This window comes from Plecotus auritus (genome assembly GCF_963455305.1).
Source record: "Plecotus auritus genome assembly, chromosome: 1".
Classification (NCBI taxonomy): domain Eukaryota; kingdom Metazoa; phylum Chordata; class Mammalia; order Chiroptera; family Vespertilionidae; genus Plecotus; species Plecotus auritus.
The window spans coordinates 196581951-196601751 of record NC_137770.1 but is presented as its reverse complement, the minus strand read 5'-3'; the positions used below and the strand labels follow the sequence as shown (position 1 = coordinate 196601751).

Sequence of the window (19801 nt, the reverse complement as noted above, 5' to 3'; positions counted from 1 at the left end):
GACCCTGCACCTTTTTGTTCATGTATCTGTGCACACACGTGTCCACATTTGTAGCTGTGTGCACACATTCATGGGCTGTAAACACCTTATATAGGGTATATATTTTTAACTTGTTGCCCTTACTTGTTTTATTTTAGGGTGAGACACCAGGTACTATTTTGCAGTCCTGATTTTCCTTGCTCTGTACATTCCAGAGCTGAGCAATGGCCTGAAATATGACTCTTTAGGACAGGAGGATTGTCCTAACCTGCTAATGCTGCCTCTCCCCAGGACAAGTATGCCTTGGGGACAATTAAAAGAGCAACTGTAACCTTCAATCTTTTCATGGTTACAAGGAAGAACACCACGCCCTCCTCCATGAGAATTACTGAGCCCTACTTTCTTAAACAGGGAATTCCTTCTGAAAGAAGGAAAGCTTCAAAGAGCAGGAGAGGCTGTCAAACTCTAACCCTTTGGGGGTCAGTTAGGAAGAGCCTGCGAAGAGCCTGATATTTTCGTTCTGATTTATTGACAGCATATGTGACCCAGTCAAAGGGCCCGTGCTCACATTACTTTACCCCTCTCTTCCCTCCACTGTGTGTTTGCTGCTGTCCCCAACTCACCGTTATGCCTGGTCCTGGGATTCTGAATCTCTCCCCCTGCCCCTTTTTTTGAGTGTTGTCACTGTTAGTCGGTGATTGATGTTCACAGGTGAATGGATAGTAAAAGCTCTGTACACATTGGCCTTCTGATTAATTTTGCTTGAGTCTTCATTGGGTTCTGAAAGCTAGAAGAGAAAAGCAATATCTAGTTCGTTTGAGTAGTAGAATGGAGACAAAGAAATATTGACTATTTCATTATTTACTTTAATAAATAAATAATTCTTAAATATCTGAATTCAAATGATGAGCCTCTGTTGGTTTTTGAGTTCATCTTTAGTCCTTGAAATCATCACAGTTTCAAAAAACTCACAAACCAAAACAGAAAGAATCAAAGTTCCTGTCAGCAAAGCTAGGGAGCGGGGAGGGAGGATAAGAAGGAACTTTTTACCAGATGAAACCTTAGCTCATTAAATTGGAGGAGCAAAGATGTAGCAATCCAGCTGTGAATACTAGAATATCCAGCTGTGATGGCTCATTTTCAAACCTGCAGCACTGTGAGCTCCACATTGGGAAAGTGATCATATTAGGATTCCCAGAGTATGCACCAGCATAAACCTGGGGCAGAGGGCCGGGGAGAGAAGAGTCAGGGTGCAAGAAGACCTGAAGAGGGACTGTAATCCTGTGAGATTCCTAAGGCTGGGACCAGTCTGTGGTGCAAGACCAGCCCCTTCTGTTAAACTCTCAGAGAAAATTTTGTTATGTGTGACTAATTTAAAAGCCCAGAGTGAGTTTGTTTGTTTGTTTGTTTTAATAAGGTTTGTTTTTGCCTCTGACTTTTGTTTTGCCCTGACCATTCTTCCTTCTTAAACTTTGTTTAGGCTCGGGAAGATGACCTGACTGTGATTCAGCCTCATTCTCTCTCTTTTGTAAACTCTGAGAAGCCAAGTGGAAAGATTCTATACAATGTTACTTTACCTCTGCATCCAACTCAAGGTAAGATGTGCAGTAAATGATCTCTTAAGTGATATCTTCTAGCTGTTGATGAGTCTTAAAAGCTCTGGAGTTTTGTCTGCTTATACTTAGTGAATTTTCAGAAGTAACAATTATTGATACCCCTTGTTCCCATCCTGTGAGTTTAGAACCAATTGAGAAAGGGAGAGACATTGTGGTCAGACCTATGGAAATGAATGTGTCAACTTTGGTATCAACAAGGTTGTACTGGAGAACATAGTGTGCATATAACTTCATTCACTGGATTGAGCTCCCCCGCCTGTGCATAGGCAGAATTGGACAGACACAGGCACTGTCTGTAGGGACAGAGCCTGCCCTGGTGTGGTTATAGGTGAGCAGACCAGAGAATGTGCTAAGGACAAGGAGCTCTGCCAGACAGTTCAGAGGGGACTGAGCCACCCATACCCAGTCCCTTTCCCAATTGGATACGTCTCTTCTCCTCCCATAGGGGATCATGGAAATGTGAACTACAGTCAGAGGAGAGGTGGGCCCCTACCATCAGTCCTCAGCCTGAAGATCTCTGAATGCTGGGTTTAACTAATAAGCCTATGCCCAAGAGAGGTGGTGGAGAGGAGATCAGCTTCTATTAAGATAATTCTGCTTCCGTCTCTGAGGCTGCTCTCCCAAGACCAGTCACTGCCTTAAATATAAGCCTTTCAGATAATCAAATTCCCAAGGAGAAATCAAAGTCTAAAAACCCCATTACCCTTTTGATAAAATGCAAATAAATTAAAAGTCTAAAAGTCTCCATCCCCTTTTTTTTACCCTGCTAAGTCATAGCTAGAGTCGTTCTCCCTGTGTTGCTGGGGAGAGATGATGTACTTTCAGACCTGCGTCCTGATAGCTGTCTCTCAGCCCTTCAGAAGTTGAATTAGTCCAACACTAAGCCTCATTCATGTCCTCCTTTGGAAGAAGTAATAAGACATGAAAGATGATCACAGCATCAGTTCTGTACCTGCAAAATTTAGAAATGACAGGCAAATAGGCAACTCCTAAAGCATTTATCACAAGCAAAGTGATCATTGTAAATCCAGGTCTTAGAATCGTCAAGACCCAAGTTACTATTGCCAGAGATCATCACAGAGACTAAGGAGTTCCTGAAAGAAAGAGGATAGATAAATAAAAATCTCTCTGCAGCTCACCAGGAGACCAGTCTGTGCCATTTCTCAGTCACCTTGACCTCTGAACTTAAACTTAATTGAGAGAATCTCATAATCATAGTACAGTGTCTATGACTTCTGCAGAATTTACCTGGGCTAAGCTACAGTAGGGGCAGTTTGTGTCTTTCTATTGTTTATAGTCAACAATTCCTTGTCAAGAGTCTATTTGGGTTTCAGATTTGCATTTTCTTGAATAACAGGAGAATAGTAAACCAAGAACAACCTGAGAGCAGTAGTTCCTGAAGGAAAAAAGACTCTCACCAGTGGGAAAGGCAGCTGATGTCTTTGGTAATTCAGTTAGTCATCCAGAACTACTGTTGATGCTCATGCCCAGTCTCCTTCTCCCCAGGTATCATCGAACATAGGGACCAGCCTCACTCTCCCATCCGGTATTTCACACAGGAAGATATTAACCAGGGCAAAATCATGTACCGCCCTCCCACGGCAGCCCCCCACCTCCAGGAAATCATGGCCTTCTCCTTCGCTGGTAATGCTTTCTTCTCTATTTTCAGGCACCTAAACTATCCTCTGTGGCTCTTCATGGCCGGCTCACCCTAACTCTTCCTGTCATCCTCCTAGGTAGTTTGGTGATGCTGCTTTATAGCTGTTCAAAATAGCTTGAGACTTGCAGTCTAATATGTACCTTGGGCTCAGTTCATCCCTTTTCTTAATTTATTCATGCATCCAGGAATACATTCAATAAATATTTATTTCATGCCTACTATGTGGCAATCACTGAGTGAGGCCTTGGATATCTAGTGATAAGCAAAAGGAGGCATGAATCCTATTCTTGGCGACTTTGGGGTTCTAAGTACAGAGACAGAATTTGGTAAATAATCCCAGTAATGAATGTTTAATTGCAGACTGAGATAAGAGCTCTGATAAGTGGTGGAATTAGATGTAACAACGCTGACCTAGACTGAAGGCTTAGTGGAAGCTACCCAGTGTGGTATGGACCTGGGAGAAATAGGGAGAAGCTAAGTAGGCTAAGTGTGCATATTGGGGTTGTTTAGTTATAGAACATTCCTGAAGAAAGGACACACACCCCTTGTGCAGAGTCCCTGGCGAGGGAGCGAATGTGGTATTCTTGGGATTGAACAAAAGTCCAGTGTGTCTGGAATGTGAATGGTTGAGCAGAGGGGGATGGGTCTGGAGGGAGATGGAGGCCAGACCTTAGAGGCTCTGTACACTTATAGAGATTTGGATCTTTATCCCAACAACAAGAACCAGGTGGAGGGTTTAGGATCTAGGAGGATGTCTTTCCATAAGGAACTCTTCAACTGCAGTGATATGAATGGATTTGAGGAGGAAGCCAGGGTGGGTGGACATGGGGGTGAAAGGAACACAGTGAGAAGGATCTCACAGTGCTTCAGGGAAGATCCCACGTAGGAGTGGAGAGTGCAAGTGACCTTTTGGGATTAAAACACGGATTTGTCAGGAGGTACCTTTTTAAAGGAAGAGAAGGCTAAGTGAAAGAATAACTGAATTTTAAAATCAAGCCAGTGTGTTTCCCTGCCACTAAGCCAAGATAGCCTTAATCTTTACCACCCCTTATATCTTCCCTTGACCCAGTAATCAGAGCTACTTCCGGGAAAGCAGGAGGCTTGAGTCCCTATCCTAAATATTTCTGTGCCTCAAAATGATTCTAAAAATCTTGAAGCTATTTCTTTATGATCGTTAAGGTATATGTACTTAACTCAACTAATATACAGTATTATTTTTATATGGTAACTTTGATAATATGGAAAAGCCTTTCATTTCTTATGATGAGTTGAACATGGATAAAATAATTTTAGAGTTCTGTTTTAAATTATGGGCAACATTTAAGTAATAATTGCCATTATTTATATAACTGTAATTGTAGGACATGATTAACTACTCAATTAGATTGAAAATCTCTAAGGATAGAGGTAGGCTGCTTCTCTAAGGAGTATCCACAGTGTTTAGTAACTGGGTAACCAATAGCCCATGAAAATGTTCATGGTTCCCTAACCCCTACTTTATAAGACCTACTTTACAAGAAACTCAGGATATTGTGGGATTAGAGGAAAAGAAAACATGTCAGCCGTGGTTGAAGTTATTTCCATATCCATTATACTCGCCTGAGTTCCTAGAGCCTCTTTAGAGAGAGCAGAATCCTGTCCTGTATAATCTATGGGGTAAATGCCATGAGATAAATCTCTTACACTGTTACCGTGTGTAACTCATTGTCCCAGGCATCACTCAATTCTACAATGGAATTGACCCACCAGACAGCCTTGTCAGTGATATACGACATCCCCCACTCACGGGTTTGTAAGGTTTTATGTACTGATAAAACGGGATCTGAATGAATGTGTTATAAATCACTCTGACTGCTGTGATATAAAATTATAGCACTTTGTGGTCCTCTTGGTTACTTAAAATTAGTGGTGGCACTAATTTTAAATTCAACATAACATTATCAAACAGCCTGGTAGCCTTTCCTTAAAGTATAGTAATTTAGATGAAAACATCCTTTATTTTTCTAACCTCTGCCACATATTTTATACCTTACCCATCTATTTCTGACCTCAAAATGTTTAGTACACTGATTTTCTCTCTTCTGTTCTTGCAGGTCTCCCAGAATCGGTGAAATTCCACTTCACAGGTGAAGATTTTAATCTCAACTTTATTAGAAAATGGAATTTTTCCTTTCCTTATTAGTCCTTTTTTTTTTCTCTCTTCATCATTACTTTTAACTATTTTCTAAGAACTGCTTAAAAGTTACATGAGATAAGTTTCTTCTAAAATAATCACATGGCTAGTTAAATAGTCATACCTTAACTTTGTATTCATAGGGAAAACAATCCACCAAGGATTCTAAAGGTTAGTGTTGTTTGAGCCCCATTTCAACTTGTTCAAATACCTATTAAAAAGAGGTAATAGTGGTTAAGATGATAGACTCTGGATATATACTGTCTGGGGTTCAGCCTATTCTGGGAAAGTTTTTTAACCTCTCTCTGCCTAAATGCCTCATCCATCAGTGGGGAAATAAATCATAATTATATTTATGTAAAGTTCCAAGACAATGATTGGCACATAATCATCTCTGTGTGACACTCACCTAATGAAAGTGGTTGTAATATAGTCTTAAATAGAGCCTTTCGTTGAATACCTTGTTACCGGAGGGAGAAGTGTTATGGCCCAGAGAGTGAGTTGTAAAAGCTGTGTGTAGGAGACCTCATCATCCCAGCTTTAGTTCATAGTCCACTAGAAGCTGAGTGCCAACAAGCAAAAGCAGAGTCAGATCTGACATCTATGCTGGGCAAAACAGAGACAAGCATTCTTGTTTAGATCTAGAGTGAGGATGGTTGAATATAAATGGCATCCTTAAATAGCTATCTAGTTAGGATTGACTATTTCATTAGAATCAACCATCCATATGTCCTGTCACTTTTCATGTAGGTGTAAATCTTGGTGGAAGAGAGAATCACCTTCCTCAAACACACAGACCTGCCTTTTTTCTTTGAGGGTTAAATATCACACTTGAATCAACAGTAAATTTTAATCTTATGTCATGTTTTTAAATTTTCTTATTGAGATATTATTGACATATAATGTATTAGTTTCAGGTGTACAACATAATCAGTTGATATTTGTATATATTGAGAAATGATTACCACAATAAGTCTAGTTAACATTAGTTACCATATACAGTTGCAAAAGTTATTTTCTTGTGATGAGAACTTTTTTATTGAATTTACTAGGGTGACATTGGTTAATAAAATTACATAGATTTTTAAGTGTACAGTTCTATAATACATCATTTGTATATTGTATTGTGTTCACCACCCAAAGACAAGTCTCCTTCCATAACCATTTATACCCCCCTTTACCCTCTCCTACCCCCTTTCCCATTGCTAATCACCATACTGTTGTCCATCTATGAGTGTTTTTGGTGTTTGCTTTTTTGCTTAATCCCTTCAGCTTTTTTATCCAACTCCCTCCCCTCGGTTGTCAGTCTGTTCTCTGTATCTATGAATCTGTCTCTATATTGTTTGTTAGTTTATTTTGTTCATTAGATTCCACATATAAGTACAATCATATTGTACTTGGCTTTCTCTTTTAAAACATTTTTTAAAGAAAAAAGAGTAAGTCTTTCAATAATTGTACAAGCCAAAGCAATATACAGTATTGTCTTATTCCACTGGCTTATTTCACTTAGCATAATACTCTCCATGTCCAGTCATGCAGTTGTAAAAAGTAAGATTTCCTTCTTTTTTTGTGGCCAAGTAGTATTCCATTGTGTAAATGTACCACAGCTTTTTCAATCCACTCATCTACTGATGGACACTTGGACTGCTTCCAAATCTTGGCTACTGTAATTAATGCTGCAATAAATATAGGGGTGCATTGAACTGTCTGTATGTTTTTATGCTCGTACCATGCTGTTTTGATTACTATGGTTTTGTTGTATATTTTGATATCAGATAGTGTGATTCTTCTAACTTTGTTCTTCTTTCTCAAGATTTCTGTGATATTTAGGGTTTTTTGTGTTTTTTGGTTTCTTATAAATTTTTGGAATATTTGTCCTAGTTCTATGAAATACACCATTGGTCTCTTGATAGGAGTTGTCCTGAATCTATAGATTGCTTTGGGTGGTAGGACATTTTAATGATGTTAATTCTTCCTATCCATGAACACAGTATATGCTTCCACTTATTTGTATCTCCTTCATTTTCTTTCTTCAGTCTTTCATAATTTTATGAGTACAGGTTTTTTACATCCTTGGTTAAATTTAGTCCTATCTATTTTCTTCGATGCAATTGTGAATGGGATTGCTTTCTTTTTTTTTTTTTTTTTAAGCATAGAATTTTTTTTAATTGTTTGAAGTATTAAAAATAGTAGTACATATGTCTCTTTTTTCCCCCCATTGACCTCCCCCCACCCTCCCCTTCCCCCCAGTACATGCCTTTACCTGCCCCCCCCCCCCAGTGTCTTTTATCCATTGGTTATGCTTATGTGCATGCAGGGATTGCTTTCTTAGTTTTTCTTTTTGATTGTTAATTGTTGTTGTATAGAAATGCAGCTGATTTATTTTGCATCCTGCTACTTTACTGAATTCATTGATCAGTTCTAGTAATTTTTTGGTAGAATCTTTAGGATTCTCATTATCTGCAAATAATGACAGTTTTACTTCTTTTATGGTTATATGCCTTTTATTTCTTCTTATCTGATTGCTGTGCCTAGATCTTCCAGTACTATCCTATATAATAAAGAGGTAATATGCAAATTGACCCCCACGCCCTCGCACAAGATGGTTGCCCCCATGTGGTCAAAGGTGGCCAGCAGGGGAGGGTAGTTGTGGGCAATCACACCAGCAGAGGAGGGCCATTGGGGGCAACCAGGCTGGCAGGGGAGGGCAGTTAGGGGCAACCAGGCTGGCAGGGGAGGGCAGTTACGGGTGACCAGGCCGGCAGGGGAGGGCAGTTGGGGGTGATTGGGCTGGCAGGGAAGGGCAGTTAGGGGCGACCGGACCAGCAGGGGAGGGCAGTTGGAGGCAACCAGGCCAGCAGGGAAGGGCAGTTGGGGGTTACTGGACAGGCAGGGAGGGCTTTTGGGGGCAATCGGGCCAGCAGGGGAGGGCAGTTGGGGGCGATCGGGCTGGCAGGGGAGCAGTTAGGCATCAATCAGGCTGGCAGGGGAGTGGTTAGGGGGTGATCAGGCTGGCAGGAAGAGGCGATTAGGGGCAATCAGGCTGAGCGGTTGGGAGCCAGCAGTCCTGGATTGTGAGAGGGACATCCCCCAAGGGGTCCCAGATTAGAGGGGGTGCAAGCTCGGCTGAGGGACACCTCCCCACCACCACCCCCAGTGCCTGAATAGTGGTGAAAGCAGACATTCCTGTCTTGTTCCTGATTGTGTAGGAGATGCTTGTAGCTTTGGCCCATTGAGTATGGCTGTGGGTTTGTCATATATGGCATTTATTATGTTGAGGCATGTTCCCTCTATTCCCACCTTGCTGAGAGTTTTTGTCATAAATGGATGCTGGATTTTTAAAAAATGCTTTTTTCTGCATCTATTGACATGATTATGTGGTTTTTATCCTTCATTTTGTTTGTGTGATGTCTCATGGTTAACTTTTAAGATCTACTCTCTTAGCAACTTTCAAATGTGCAATACAGTATTATTTACTATAATCACCATGTTGTGCATTACATCCTTTGGGCTTATTTATCTTATAACTGGAAGTTTGTAACTTTTAACCACCTTCACTCATTTCACCACCTCCCATCCCTTACTTCTAGCAACCACTAATCTGTTCATTTTTTAGGGTCCACATATAAGTGAAATCATATGGCGTGTCTTCAAGGTCTATCCATGTTGTCTGTCACAAATGGCAAGATTTCATTCTTTTTTATGGCTGAATAATATTCCATCACATATATATGATGTTTTCTTTATCCACTTATCCATTAATGAACACTTTATCCACTTATCCATTAATGGACACTTAGGTTGTTTCCATGCCTTGCCAATTATAAATAACTAGAGGCCCAGTGCATGAAATTCGTGCACAGGGGTGGGTGTGTGTCCCTCAGCCCAGCCTGCACCCTCTCCAATCTGGGACCCCTCGATGGATGTCCAACTGCCCAGTAGGATCGGGCCTAAACGGGCAGTCGGACTTCCCTCTCACAATCCAGGACTGCTGGCTCCCAACTGCTCGCCTGCCTGCCTTCCTGATTGCCCCTAATTGCTTCTGCCTGCCAGCCTGATCACCCCCTAACTTCCCTCCCCTGCAGGGCTGGTCCCTCCCAACTGCTCTCCCCTGCAGGCCTGGGTCCTCCCCAACTGCCCTTCCCTGCAGGCCTGGTCGCCCCCAACTTCCCTCCTCTGCCGGTCTGGTCCCCCCTAACTGCCCTCCCCTACAGGCTTGATCGCCCCCAACTGCCCTCCCTTGCAGACCTGGTCCCTCCCAACTGCCCCCCCCCCCGTTGGCCATCTTGTGGTGGCCATCTTGTGTCTACATGTGGGCAGCCATCTTGTGTGTTGGAGTGATGGTCAATTTGCATATTACTCTTTTATAAGATAGAGGCCTAGTGCACAGGTGGGGGCCGGCTGGTTTGCCCTGAAGGGTGTCCCAGATCAGGCTGAGGGTTCCCTTGGGGCATGGGGCAGCCTGGGCAAGGGGCCTTTGGTGGTTTGCAGGCCGACCATGCCCCCGGCGACCCAAGTGGAGGCCCTGGTATCTGGGATTTATTTATCTTCTACAATTAAAACTTTGTAGCCTTGAGCAGAGGCCAGGGCTGCAGGAGCTTGGCTTCCGCCATTGCTGGGGAAACCCAAGCCTCCTGCTCGCTCTGTGGCCACAGCCATCTTGGTTGGGTTAATTTGCATACTAGCCCCCAATTGGCTGGTGGGTGTGGCTTGTGAGTGTAGCAGAGGTATGGTCAATTTGCATATTACTGTTTTATTAGATAGGATGCTGCAGTAAACACGGGAATGCAGATATCTTTTCAAGTTAGTGTTTTGTTTTTTTGTGTGTTTTTTTTCCTTTGGATAAATACTCAGATTTGGGATTGCTGAGTCATATCATAATTCTATTTTAAATTTTATGAGGAACCTTCACACTGTTTTTCATGGTGGCTGCAACAATATACATTCTCACAAACAGTGCACAAAGGTTTTCTTCATCTTACATCCTCACCAACACTTGTTAATTACTGTGCTTTTGATAATAGCCATTCTCACAGGTGTGAGGTAATATCTCATTGCGGTTTTGATTTGCATTTTCCTGATGATTAGTGATGTGAACACCTTCTCATGTACCTGTTTGTCATATATATGTCTTCTTTGGAAAAATACAGATCAGATTCCTATTGACCGTTACTATTTTCAGAAGAAAGTCAAGAAGGAAACCAGTTTCTTATAACCAACCCCTCTAAAAACATAGCACACATTTAAAAATAATCCGTAGTAAATAAAGTTAAAAATAAATAAATAAAAATAAAGTAAAGTAATCAATAGTGCAGTTTTCTCAATTGCCACTACAAATAAACACATCAGTGAGCTAGTGGTGCAGGTAATCCTCCTGGCTTTCAGAGAAGCAAGGGTGTGTTAAGCTATGGGGAAGTAGAAATACGAATCAAGGATCAGGCAATTCTGCTTTCATTTCCCTCAGGTGATCAGTATTCACTTGGCTGTCAGGTAATCCAGGGAAATAAATCTTAAGGTCACTGTTTTGTTCACAAAGGTGTCTTCCATTTATTGTGTTGTGCATAACAACCAGGTAAAAATGGGTCTGCTTACTTCCAACCAAATGCCATTAGAGATATTTGTATGGACATTTTCTGTCCTGTTCAAAAGCTATTTTCTAAGGAGATACAGACATGTCCTTTCTAAAAGAGATTTCTTGAAAAAAAAAATCTTTCTCTGGAACATTGGAAGAATGATTTTAATAAAAAAATAATCCCATAAATAAAAGCCTTTACCAACATCATATAAGGGTACAAGTTTTGTATTATTTTTCTTTCTACTAACATTTATCAACATCACCTTGTTGTGAAACTTGCTTCTTGGAATGAACTTGTTGTTATGGCCCTTTACCCTTCTTGTTATCCCATAGAAAAGGTTTTGTTAGAATAGCTCACAGTATCTTGCTTACTCGCTTTTCCCATTTGTCAGCATCTCTTCAAAGTGCTATGGTAATCTAAAAATCTCTGGCTACACATTTATGGAAATAGCCTGAAGGTGACCAGCCTACAGCAGATTTATGTGTGTGTACCTTTCTAGTTTCGGATGGAGAACACACGAGTCCGGAGATGGCCCTCACCATTCACTTACTTCACTCTGATCGGCACCCCGCAGCGTTCCAGGTCACAGCTCCACTGCTCAAGGTCAGCCCAGGAGGCAGAACTTCCGTAGGTAAGCACTGGCAGCCCAAAAGAAGCATGGCTCTGAAAATGGGACCATATTTTAGCAATGGTTCCTGTTCAAACCTCTTGATGCTTACCAAAAAATAACGACCTCCCCTTTCAGAAGGTACTTGCTCCTCATCTATATCCTTTCCTCTGCCCAGTTCCATGAAAATAGAAATAGCATGGAGAGAAGGCAATAAACCCTTCAGAGGCCAATACTCAGTGATGGAATATAACACAAAATTTATTGTTCAGCCTCCAGGAGACTGATTTGTGGCCATCACTAAAATATAAAGTAACAGAGAGCAGAGAGAATAGGGAGGAGCCTTTTCAGTGACTTCCTTCATTTCCTATTTAGAAAGTAAAGAGTAACGGGAGAAATGACGGATCACAATAACCTTGGGAAGCTGTGAAGAGTTAGTGTTGGCCCAGTTCTTTTGTATGTGATTTACCTATTACTATACTCACTCTTTAAAAGTGTATTCTTTTGCCAAGAACATCCTAAGTGCAGATTCTTATCCAGTTTCAACATGTGGGTTTTGGCCTAAAATCAATTATCATCCAACTTATAAACAACTGTCACTTTCACCCTACTTCTCACTCCAGTGAGGGCAGGAGGAGCTATTGTTAAAATAACTTGGCTCTTATGTCGATTCAGAGAAAGAAGAAGGGAAGAAACAATGAAAAGGAAAGACAGTTTTTGGAAGAATTTTTTGGAAGAAAACCTACCCGAGCTAATCAGGACTGACCATACCTTCATTTGTGTAGAAATAAAAACGGTGTCTTGAGGGGAGCTATGGGGAGAGAAAAAAGGAACAACTGTAATAATCTTAACAATAAAGATTTATTAAAAAGAAAAAAAAAAACGGTGTCTGCATTCAGAGCTACCTACTTATAAGTTAACTTGTGGAAGAATCTACTTGTAATTTGGGAATTGACTGTATTATCAGTTTTTATTCCTTTGTGGTTGATTGGGATTAAACAGTGCTTTCTTATAACTATCAGATTACCCACAACATGGCTTCCAGCCTGGCCTGTGGCTTCCGTGTACACAGAGAATACAGTGTTTAATGTGCACACCTTCTCACCAGGCTTTATTCTCCTGACCGCAGGGCTGCAGGTGGTAATAAGAGATGCTGAGACAGCGCCTGAAGAACTCCTCTTTGAGCTTCGGAAACCGCCCGAGCACGGTGTGCTCCTTAAGGACACAGCTGAGTTCCCAGGGCCCATGGCCCCAGGTAGCTGCTCACTCTGTCATCGAGGGATTTTTTGCTCTGCAGTCAGTTTTATGTGTCTCAGACAAGAAGTCAGCAATTTTGTGGGACAAACTATGAGGAGATAACTTAGAAAGGGGGAAAAATAGTGTTTAGTTCATTAGCTGAAATATTTGGGACTTCTCTGTGCCACCTCCTATGCCCAAAACTAGGAAGCTGTTTCCTCAAATTGTAGGTGCAATTGGTTGATTTCTGAAACCTGAAGTAAATGCATTCAGAACAACCTCATAGGAGTTGTCAGCTGTCACTCTCCTATAGACTGTTCATGAACATGAATTTGTTTCCTTACTATGATATGTAAATCTTCACAGTATTTATAGCACTGTGATTCTGATGGTGTGAACTACACGTATCTCCATAAAAAAAAGGAACATGTTTTTAAAATAGTGTTTACGCAGTATAACAGTGTGGTGATGTGACCAGCTTTCCAAAAATAATATTTACTGCACTTTCTCCAGCTATAAAAAATAGCACATATTGTTTAGAACGTATAGAAAAGCACAAAGAATATAACTAAACCTAATTTTTGATAGTCATTCCTTATATATCAAAGTAGATATTACCCCTTTGAAAGTTGTCACCTTGGGATGCTCTGTGCTTATTCTGACAATCTGTACTTTCTCAAAACCTCCATATAATTTCTAGTTGTCATGTAAAAATGCATTATTCTGAATATCCCTGCAGAGGTAGGGGGCATGTGTTTGACCTTGAAGGTAGATTGAATTTGTGAGAACAAGCAGTAGGCACTTGGGAGTCACAAAGGCAGATTTTTTTTACAAATTTACTGAACAAAAAATAGGTTATTAGAATAGATTTCTAGTACCCTAAGGTACTAGTCATAGCATAATAGGAGCATAATAGTCATAGCCCAGTTTTGTGAACATTATATTTCACCTATATTTGTGTAATTAACATAGAGATCCAAAGATGTTAGTAAAATGTTCTTTTTAAGGTATTACAATAAACTTATTAGGTTTATTACTTTTTTTAAGCGCAACACCACTAGCACCAGTAAATCACCGTAACACAGTGTTGAAAGGGAAGGCTTAGAAGACTAATACAGAGCATGAATAAATTATTTAGTTTAATTATATCACACCAGTTATGAGAGTCAATAATCTATCAGGAACTAGAATTGAATATATAACATCCAAGAAGACCAGTACCTTGACTATGCTCTGTGGAATTGTTGCGACCCAGGACACTAAGTAGAATTTCTCATAAAAATGGATCCTTGACCAAACAGTTTTGAGAAGCTATAATATTGTATATTAAAGATTCTAAAATTCTAATAAATCCTGCATTTTAAAAGTCAGAGAAAGACAAATACCATATTGATTTCACTCATATGTGGAATTTAATGAACAAACTGAACTACCAAGCAAAATAGGGACAAGCTTATGGCTAGAGGAATTTGGGGGCGGGGGTGGGGGGGTTAAGCAAAAAAGAAAAAGCAGAGATAAATTCATGGACATGGACAAGTGTGGTGATTGTAGAGGCAGGAGAGTGGAAGAGGATAAATAGTGATGGGGAAAAATAATAAATTAATGGATAAATAAATAAAATCAGAAAAATAGTTTTTAATTTTAAATTTTGTTTAAACCTATTTTTCCTAAACTAATATGACCTTTTTCACACAGCACATATCAAATCTATCATGAATTAGTGCTCCAGACTAAGAGTTTCTAACTTCAAGTACATTTTTTAATTTTTAGATATTTTTTAATTTAAAAAAACCTTATACTCTCAATTAAAACAAAGATCTCTTAGAGGTTCATTAAGAATAATTTATTTTATTGTTCAAAAATTTTTTCGTGTCAAGATTAGATACTAGAAGGACTATCATAAAGAATAAAGGCTTGTCCTTTATTCTCTAGACCTGAAAATGATGAATGGATCTTCTAGAGGCAGATTTAAAACACACACACACACACACACACATACACACACACACACAGTAGAGCTGCCTCCCGTGGAATGAGCCACCTTGTCAAACAGTGAGCCTTTCACCTTGAGAAGTGTTGAAGGACAGGCTAAATACCTTTTTCAAGGGTAGTGTAAAGGGAATTCTATATTGGGTGGGTGGCTGGACTAATTAGCTTCCATCTCCCAGCTTGTGATCCTATATGTGCTTTGAAATCCTGAGATCAAAGGTGTTATATAAATGAAAAGCGTCATTCCCAGAAGTAATTGGTCTGTAATTTGTTTTATTCTTGAAAGGTGACACTTTCACATATGAGGATATTGAGAAAAATGTGCTGCAGTATCTCCACGACGGCTCTTCTGTGCAGGAGGACAGCATGGAGATCTCGGTCACAGACGGCCTCTCTGCGACGACTGTGGACGTGAGAGTGGAGGTGTCACTGTCAGGGGCCCCAGCGCCTCGACTGGCTGCCGGTGCCTCTCTGAGCATGACCGTTGCCAGTGAAAGCACAGCTGTAATCACTAGATCTCACCTTGCTTACATCGTAAGTGCTTACACTTGCCTTCCTCTTCTCTGCGCCTGAGTGGGCTGACCGGCAAGCAGTGCCATGTCTGAGTATCTGGGGCGTCAGGTAGATGGCCATATAAAGAACTTTTTCTCAACTTTCCTATAGCTGTGCTCTTCAGAATTGTTACACGCTTTATTCCAACAGCTCTCAATGTCTCATGCACAGATAAGTGAATGGGCAAACCTTGATGAACACACAATGTGTATGTGTAGGGATGAGTGATTGTCAATAGGAAACACTGCCAATGTCAGAAAAGCCCAAGTCCCCACATTTTAAGCTCCATCCATAATGTTTCAAATGAGAATATTATGGAAAGAGCATGTCAGAAGAACTTACCTGGTCAGTGACTAATAGGTAATGCTATTTCATGGCCCACTTTTCTAAGAGAAAGCCCACTCTTCACCAGCTTTGGTCTCAGGTCCAGCTCTAGACAGAACACTGGCTCACCCCTTGGCAGTGCCTCTCTGCCAGGCCTCCTGGGCAAGGTTCCAGACTCCACCTCCAGTTCATGCCCCGAGAGAAGCAGGGTGATTGGGGGACAAGGGTAAGCTAAGGAACTCTAGTTTGTTTTTTTCCTCATCTGACCTTAACTTGATAATAATTCTTGTAAATTAAAACTCATCTTCTTTCTTTGATTTTACCTTTAGCATTAAGGAATGAGGATAATTCATTTTATTTTTCAATTATGTATGTTGTAAAACAGATATGAACTCTCAATGTAAACATAATAATGAGAAGTTTTGACAAATGTCTTGACGATAAGAATGATTATCTGAGTGGTAGTCATTCTTAGTATTGAATTTTTCCTCTACTAATCTTAAAATTCTAAGCAATGATCTGGCTTTTTTTTTTTTTTAATTGATCTTTTTAGAGAGAGGAAAGGAGGGGGGGGGAAGAGGAAGAGGAAGAGGAAGAGAAAGAAAGAAAAATGTGAGAAACATTGATTGGTTGCTCCCGCTGGGGATCAAACCCGAAAACTGGGTATGAGGCCTGACCTAGAATCGAACCTGCCATCTTGTGGTGTATGGGACACCTCTCCAACCAACTGAGCCACCCAGCTGTGGCAATCTTTAAAAATAACACTGTGTAGTTTTAAGTAATCCTTTACTGGGCTGAAGAGTCTGGCTATAAAATCTAGTCCTAAGTAGTGGTATGAGAGATAAAGCATTGGCCTGGGAACAATTTCTTCAATTGCTTTTGCACAGATTTCTTCCTCAGATTGTCTTTTCTTAAATTATGGGAAACTGTATTCCATCCTATGCTTCTCATGGGTCTAGTACAGTTTCAGAAGTTTTGATTTTGTTTTGTTTTTTAATCAACAGGTGATTTTTACCATAGGTTATGGTCTTAAATTGTATGAAACTCATGAATTCATAAAAAATGTATGAATACAGATTTAATCAATAGATCACCAAGGCTTGAAAAATGTTTGACAGACCAAAATTGCACTCCAGGAGCAGTTCCTGCCCATTAACTGCATATTATAAGCTGCATATCAAAATGCAAGCCCATTGGCAACTGAACGTGTATTTTCAGAAATTGATTGAATGCGAATTTACCCACTAGAGCAGAAAGACTCCTAAAGAACTGTCCTAGCCTGCTGAAAGCATAGCATATTTTAAAGACTTAGCTAAAGCGTATACTAACTTTCTCTGAGGGCTGTAGAAGAATTTTATACTTAGTATAATGGGGAAATTTTTTCTAGATGTGCATAGTTAGTAAGTTTGCAGCAAACATTCAGAAAGGTTGGAAAAGCCATATGAAATCTGATCATTAATGAAGCAGAATATAAAGGGAGAGGAGCAGGTGAGCCTATTCTTAATTAGAGTTCATTAATGGGATGTCGGGAGAGACAAAAGGCAGAAATGGGATTCTGTGTGATTTGCTTATTAATGGTGGTTCTTTTACACCGTTTATATGCACTGCAAGTAAACAAGTAGGGGAGGGATGCTATGGATTTTGTAGTTAGAACAGATGGGTTTTAATCCAAGCTCACCACTTATTGGCATAGGAATCCTTAGCAAATTACTTAACTCTCTAGAGCTCAGTTTTTTTTTCATCTGTAATATGAGGAGGGTGATATAAGATTGATCTTAAAAGTTAATGATGTTTATATGTACCAGCCAAAACTACAATAATTCAGCCCTGGCCAGTGTGGCTCAGTTGGTTGAGTGTCATCCCATTCACAGAGAGGCTGCTGGTTCGATTTCCAGTCAGGGCACTGCCAGGGTTTTGGGCTTGATCCCCAGTAGGGGGCATGCAGGAGGCAGCCAATCTGTTTCTCTCTCTTCCACTCTCTGTAAAAAAACAACAACAAACACACACACAATGAAAACACATTAAAAAACTACAATAATTCAAAATATGATACCACCCTAATATATAAAGAACCAGGGTCCTAATGTCCAAAACGACCAAATGGACAACCGAACACCAGGCTGCACGCACAACAGGCTGGGGTGGGTGGGGACTGGTGAGCGGGCTGAACTGCTGACCTCTCAGTCCCTCCTGGGTCGCAGGCACCGCAACGACCCAGCACTGACTGCCACCGCCAAGGTGGGTGCAATGCGATTGGTCGGGGGGCCCTGCCATTGCCCCATGATTGCCCCATAGAGGGAGGCCCAGGCCACCGGCCAGGGGGCTCCACAATCGCCCCAAAGAGGGAGGCCCAGGCTACCCAGCCAGCAGCGGTGGGCGGGGCCTCCCTCTGCAGGAGGATCAATCACGGAGCTCTCAGACTGCGAGAGGGCGCAGGCTGGACTGAAGGGCCCCCCCATCCCCGAGTGCACAAATTTCATGCACCAGGCCTCTAGTCTATAACAATATTGTGTAATACATGTCTAGGGATAAATGTAACAAAAAGTGCATAAATTCTAGGGTTAATTAATGCTATGAATGATTATAAAGAAAATCCAAAAGAATCTCTTGACAAAGTATTAGAATAAAAGAATTTACCAAGAGGCCAAATGGAAGATCAATAAAGCAATAGCATTGCTATATATAAGCAAACAATAGCCAGTAAATGTAACTAAAAATAGCTTATAATAGCATCACAAAAATCATGTCCATTGGACAAAATCTAGCAAAAACCAGGCATTCTTTCACAGGGGAAATTTGTCACTTCACTGACAGACATTTTAAAAAGCTCTAAATAAATTATGTGTTTTCCATTTTCATGAATAAGAAGATTTAATATCAAAAAGGTTATAAATTTTCCCACAAAATGATCTTTCTATTCAGCTGAGATCCAATCAAAAGCCCAGTAGCCTGTTTATGGCTTTTGATAAGCTCATTCTTCAATATATAAGGAAGAACAAAGGGCCAAAATTATGAAAAAGAATGATACCAGATATCAGGCTTTATTATAAAACTGCACTATTTAAAGCAGTGTAGCACAGGAATATGCTGAAGAGTCCAGAAACAGACCCACACATGGGACAATATAAAACAGATGAAGCAAGTCAGTTCCGTGAAAACAAGAGAAACTGATTAAGACATGGATCTGCACAAAATGAGTACTCATGTGGAAAAACAAAAGAACTTGTGCCACTACCTCACACCCTATATGGATATTAACTCCAGGCAAATCATGTACTTAAGTATTATAAGCAAAATTTTATAATTCTTTTTAGGATATATATATATGATATATATATATATATATATATCATATATATATATATCATATATATATATGATATTGGGAAAGGAAAGAATTTCTTAAACTAGAAAAGATTGATAAATTTGCCTATATTAAAATTAAATTTATGTTTCCTAAAACACACTATAAATACAGAAAATTGACAAGTTAAAAATTGGGAAAAGGTATTTATAACACATAAACCAAAAATAACACAGAAAAGATAAACAACATCTGCAAATCAAAAAGAAAAAGCAAAGCCAATCCAATAGAAAATGAACAAGAGACATTAACAGGAACTTCAGAAGATGAATCATAGGGCCAATAAATCTCAGAAGGAATATTTACCTTTTTGTCATTAGGGAAAGCAAGTTCAGATTACATATCATTTTATACCAATTCAATTGGCAGAAATTTAAAAATCTGACAACACCAAATGTTAGGAAATTGGTCTAAGGAAGGTTTTTTACTTTGCTCATGGAAGTATAAACTGGAATGACCATTTGGGGTGAATATATACCTTAACCCTTTCACTCCTAGATTCCTATGCAATAAGAGAAACATATATTTATACTAAAGAATATGCACAAAAATGTTCATATCAATATTATCTATTACAAACCAAATGCCTATCACCAGGATAACAGATAACTTTTTTTTGTTTGTTTTATTTTATTTTTTTTTTAAATTTCTTTATTGATTAAGATGTTACATATGTATCCTTAATCACCCATTACCTCCCCATCCTCCCCATTCACACCCTCACC

The 19801-nt window shown here is 40.0% G+C and overlaps 1 protein-coding gene across 2 annotated transcripts in view; it reads left to right on the top strand.

Moving 5' to 3' along the window:
• The window catches only part of FRAS1 (Fraser extracellular matrix complex subunit 1), a gene marked incomplete at its 5' end in the record, with an annotated part of 457295 nt that overhangs the window by 334211 nt on the left and 103283 nt on the right, over positions 1-19801 (top strand). For both annotated transcript variants that reach the window (XM_080673629.1, XM_080673630.1), the window contains 6 exons: positions 1460-1574; positions 3102-3239; positions 5349-5381; positions 11504-11635; positions 12741-12866; positions 15123-15370. In XM_080673629.1, coding sequence (XP_080529755.1) covers positions 1460-1574; positions 3102-3239; positions 5349-5381; positions 11504-11635; positions 12741-12866; positions 15123-15370 — 792 coding nt within the window. The remainder of the gene's footprint in view (positions 1-1459; positions 1575-3101; positions 3240-5348; positions 5382-11503; positions 11636-12740; positions 12867-15122; positions 15371-19801) is intronic.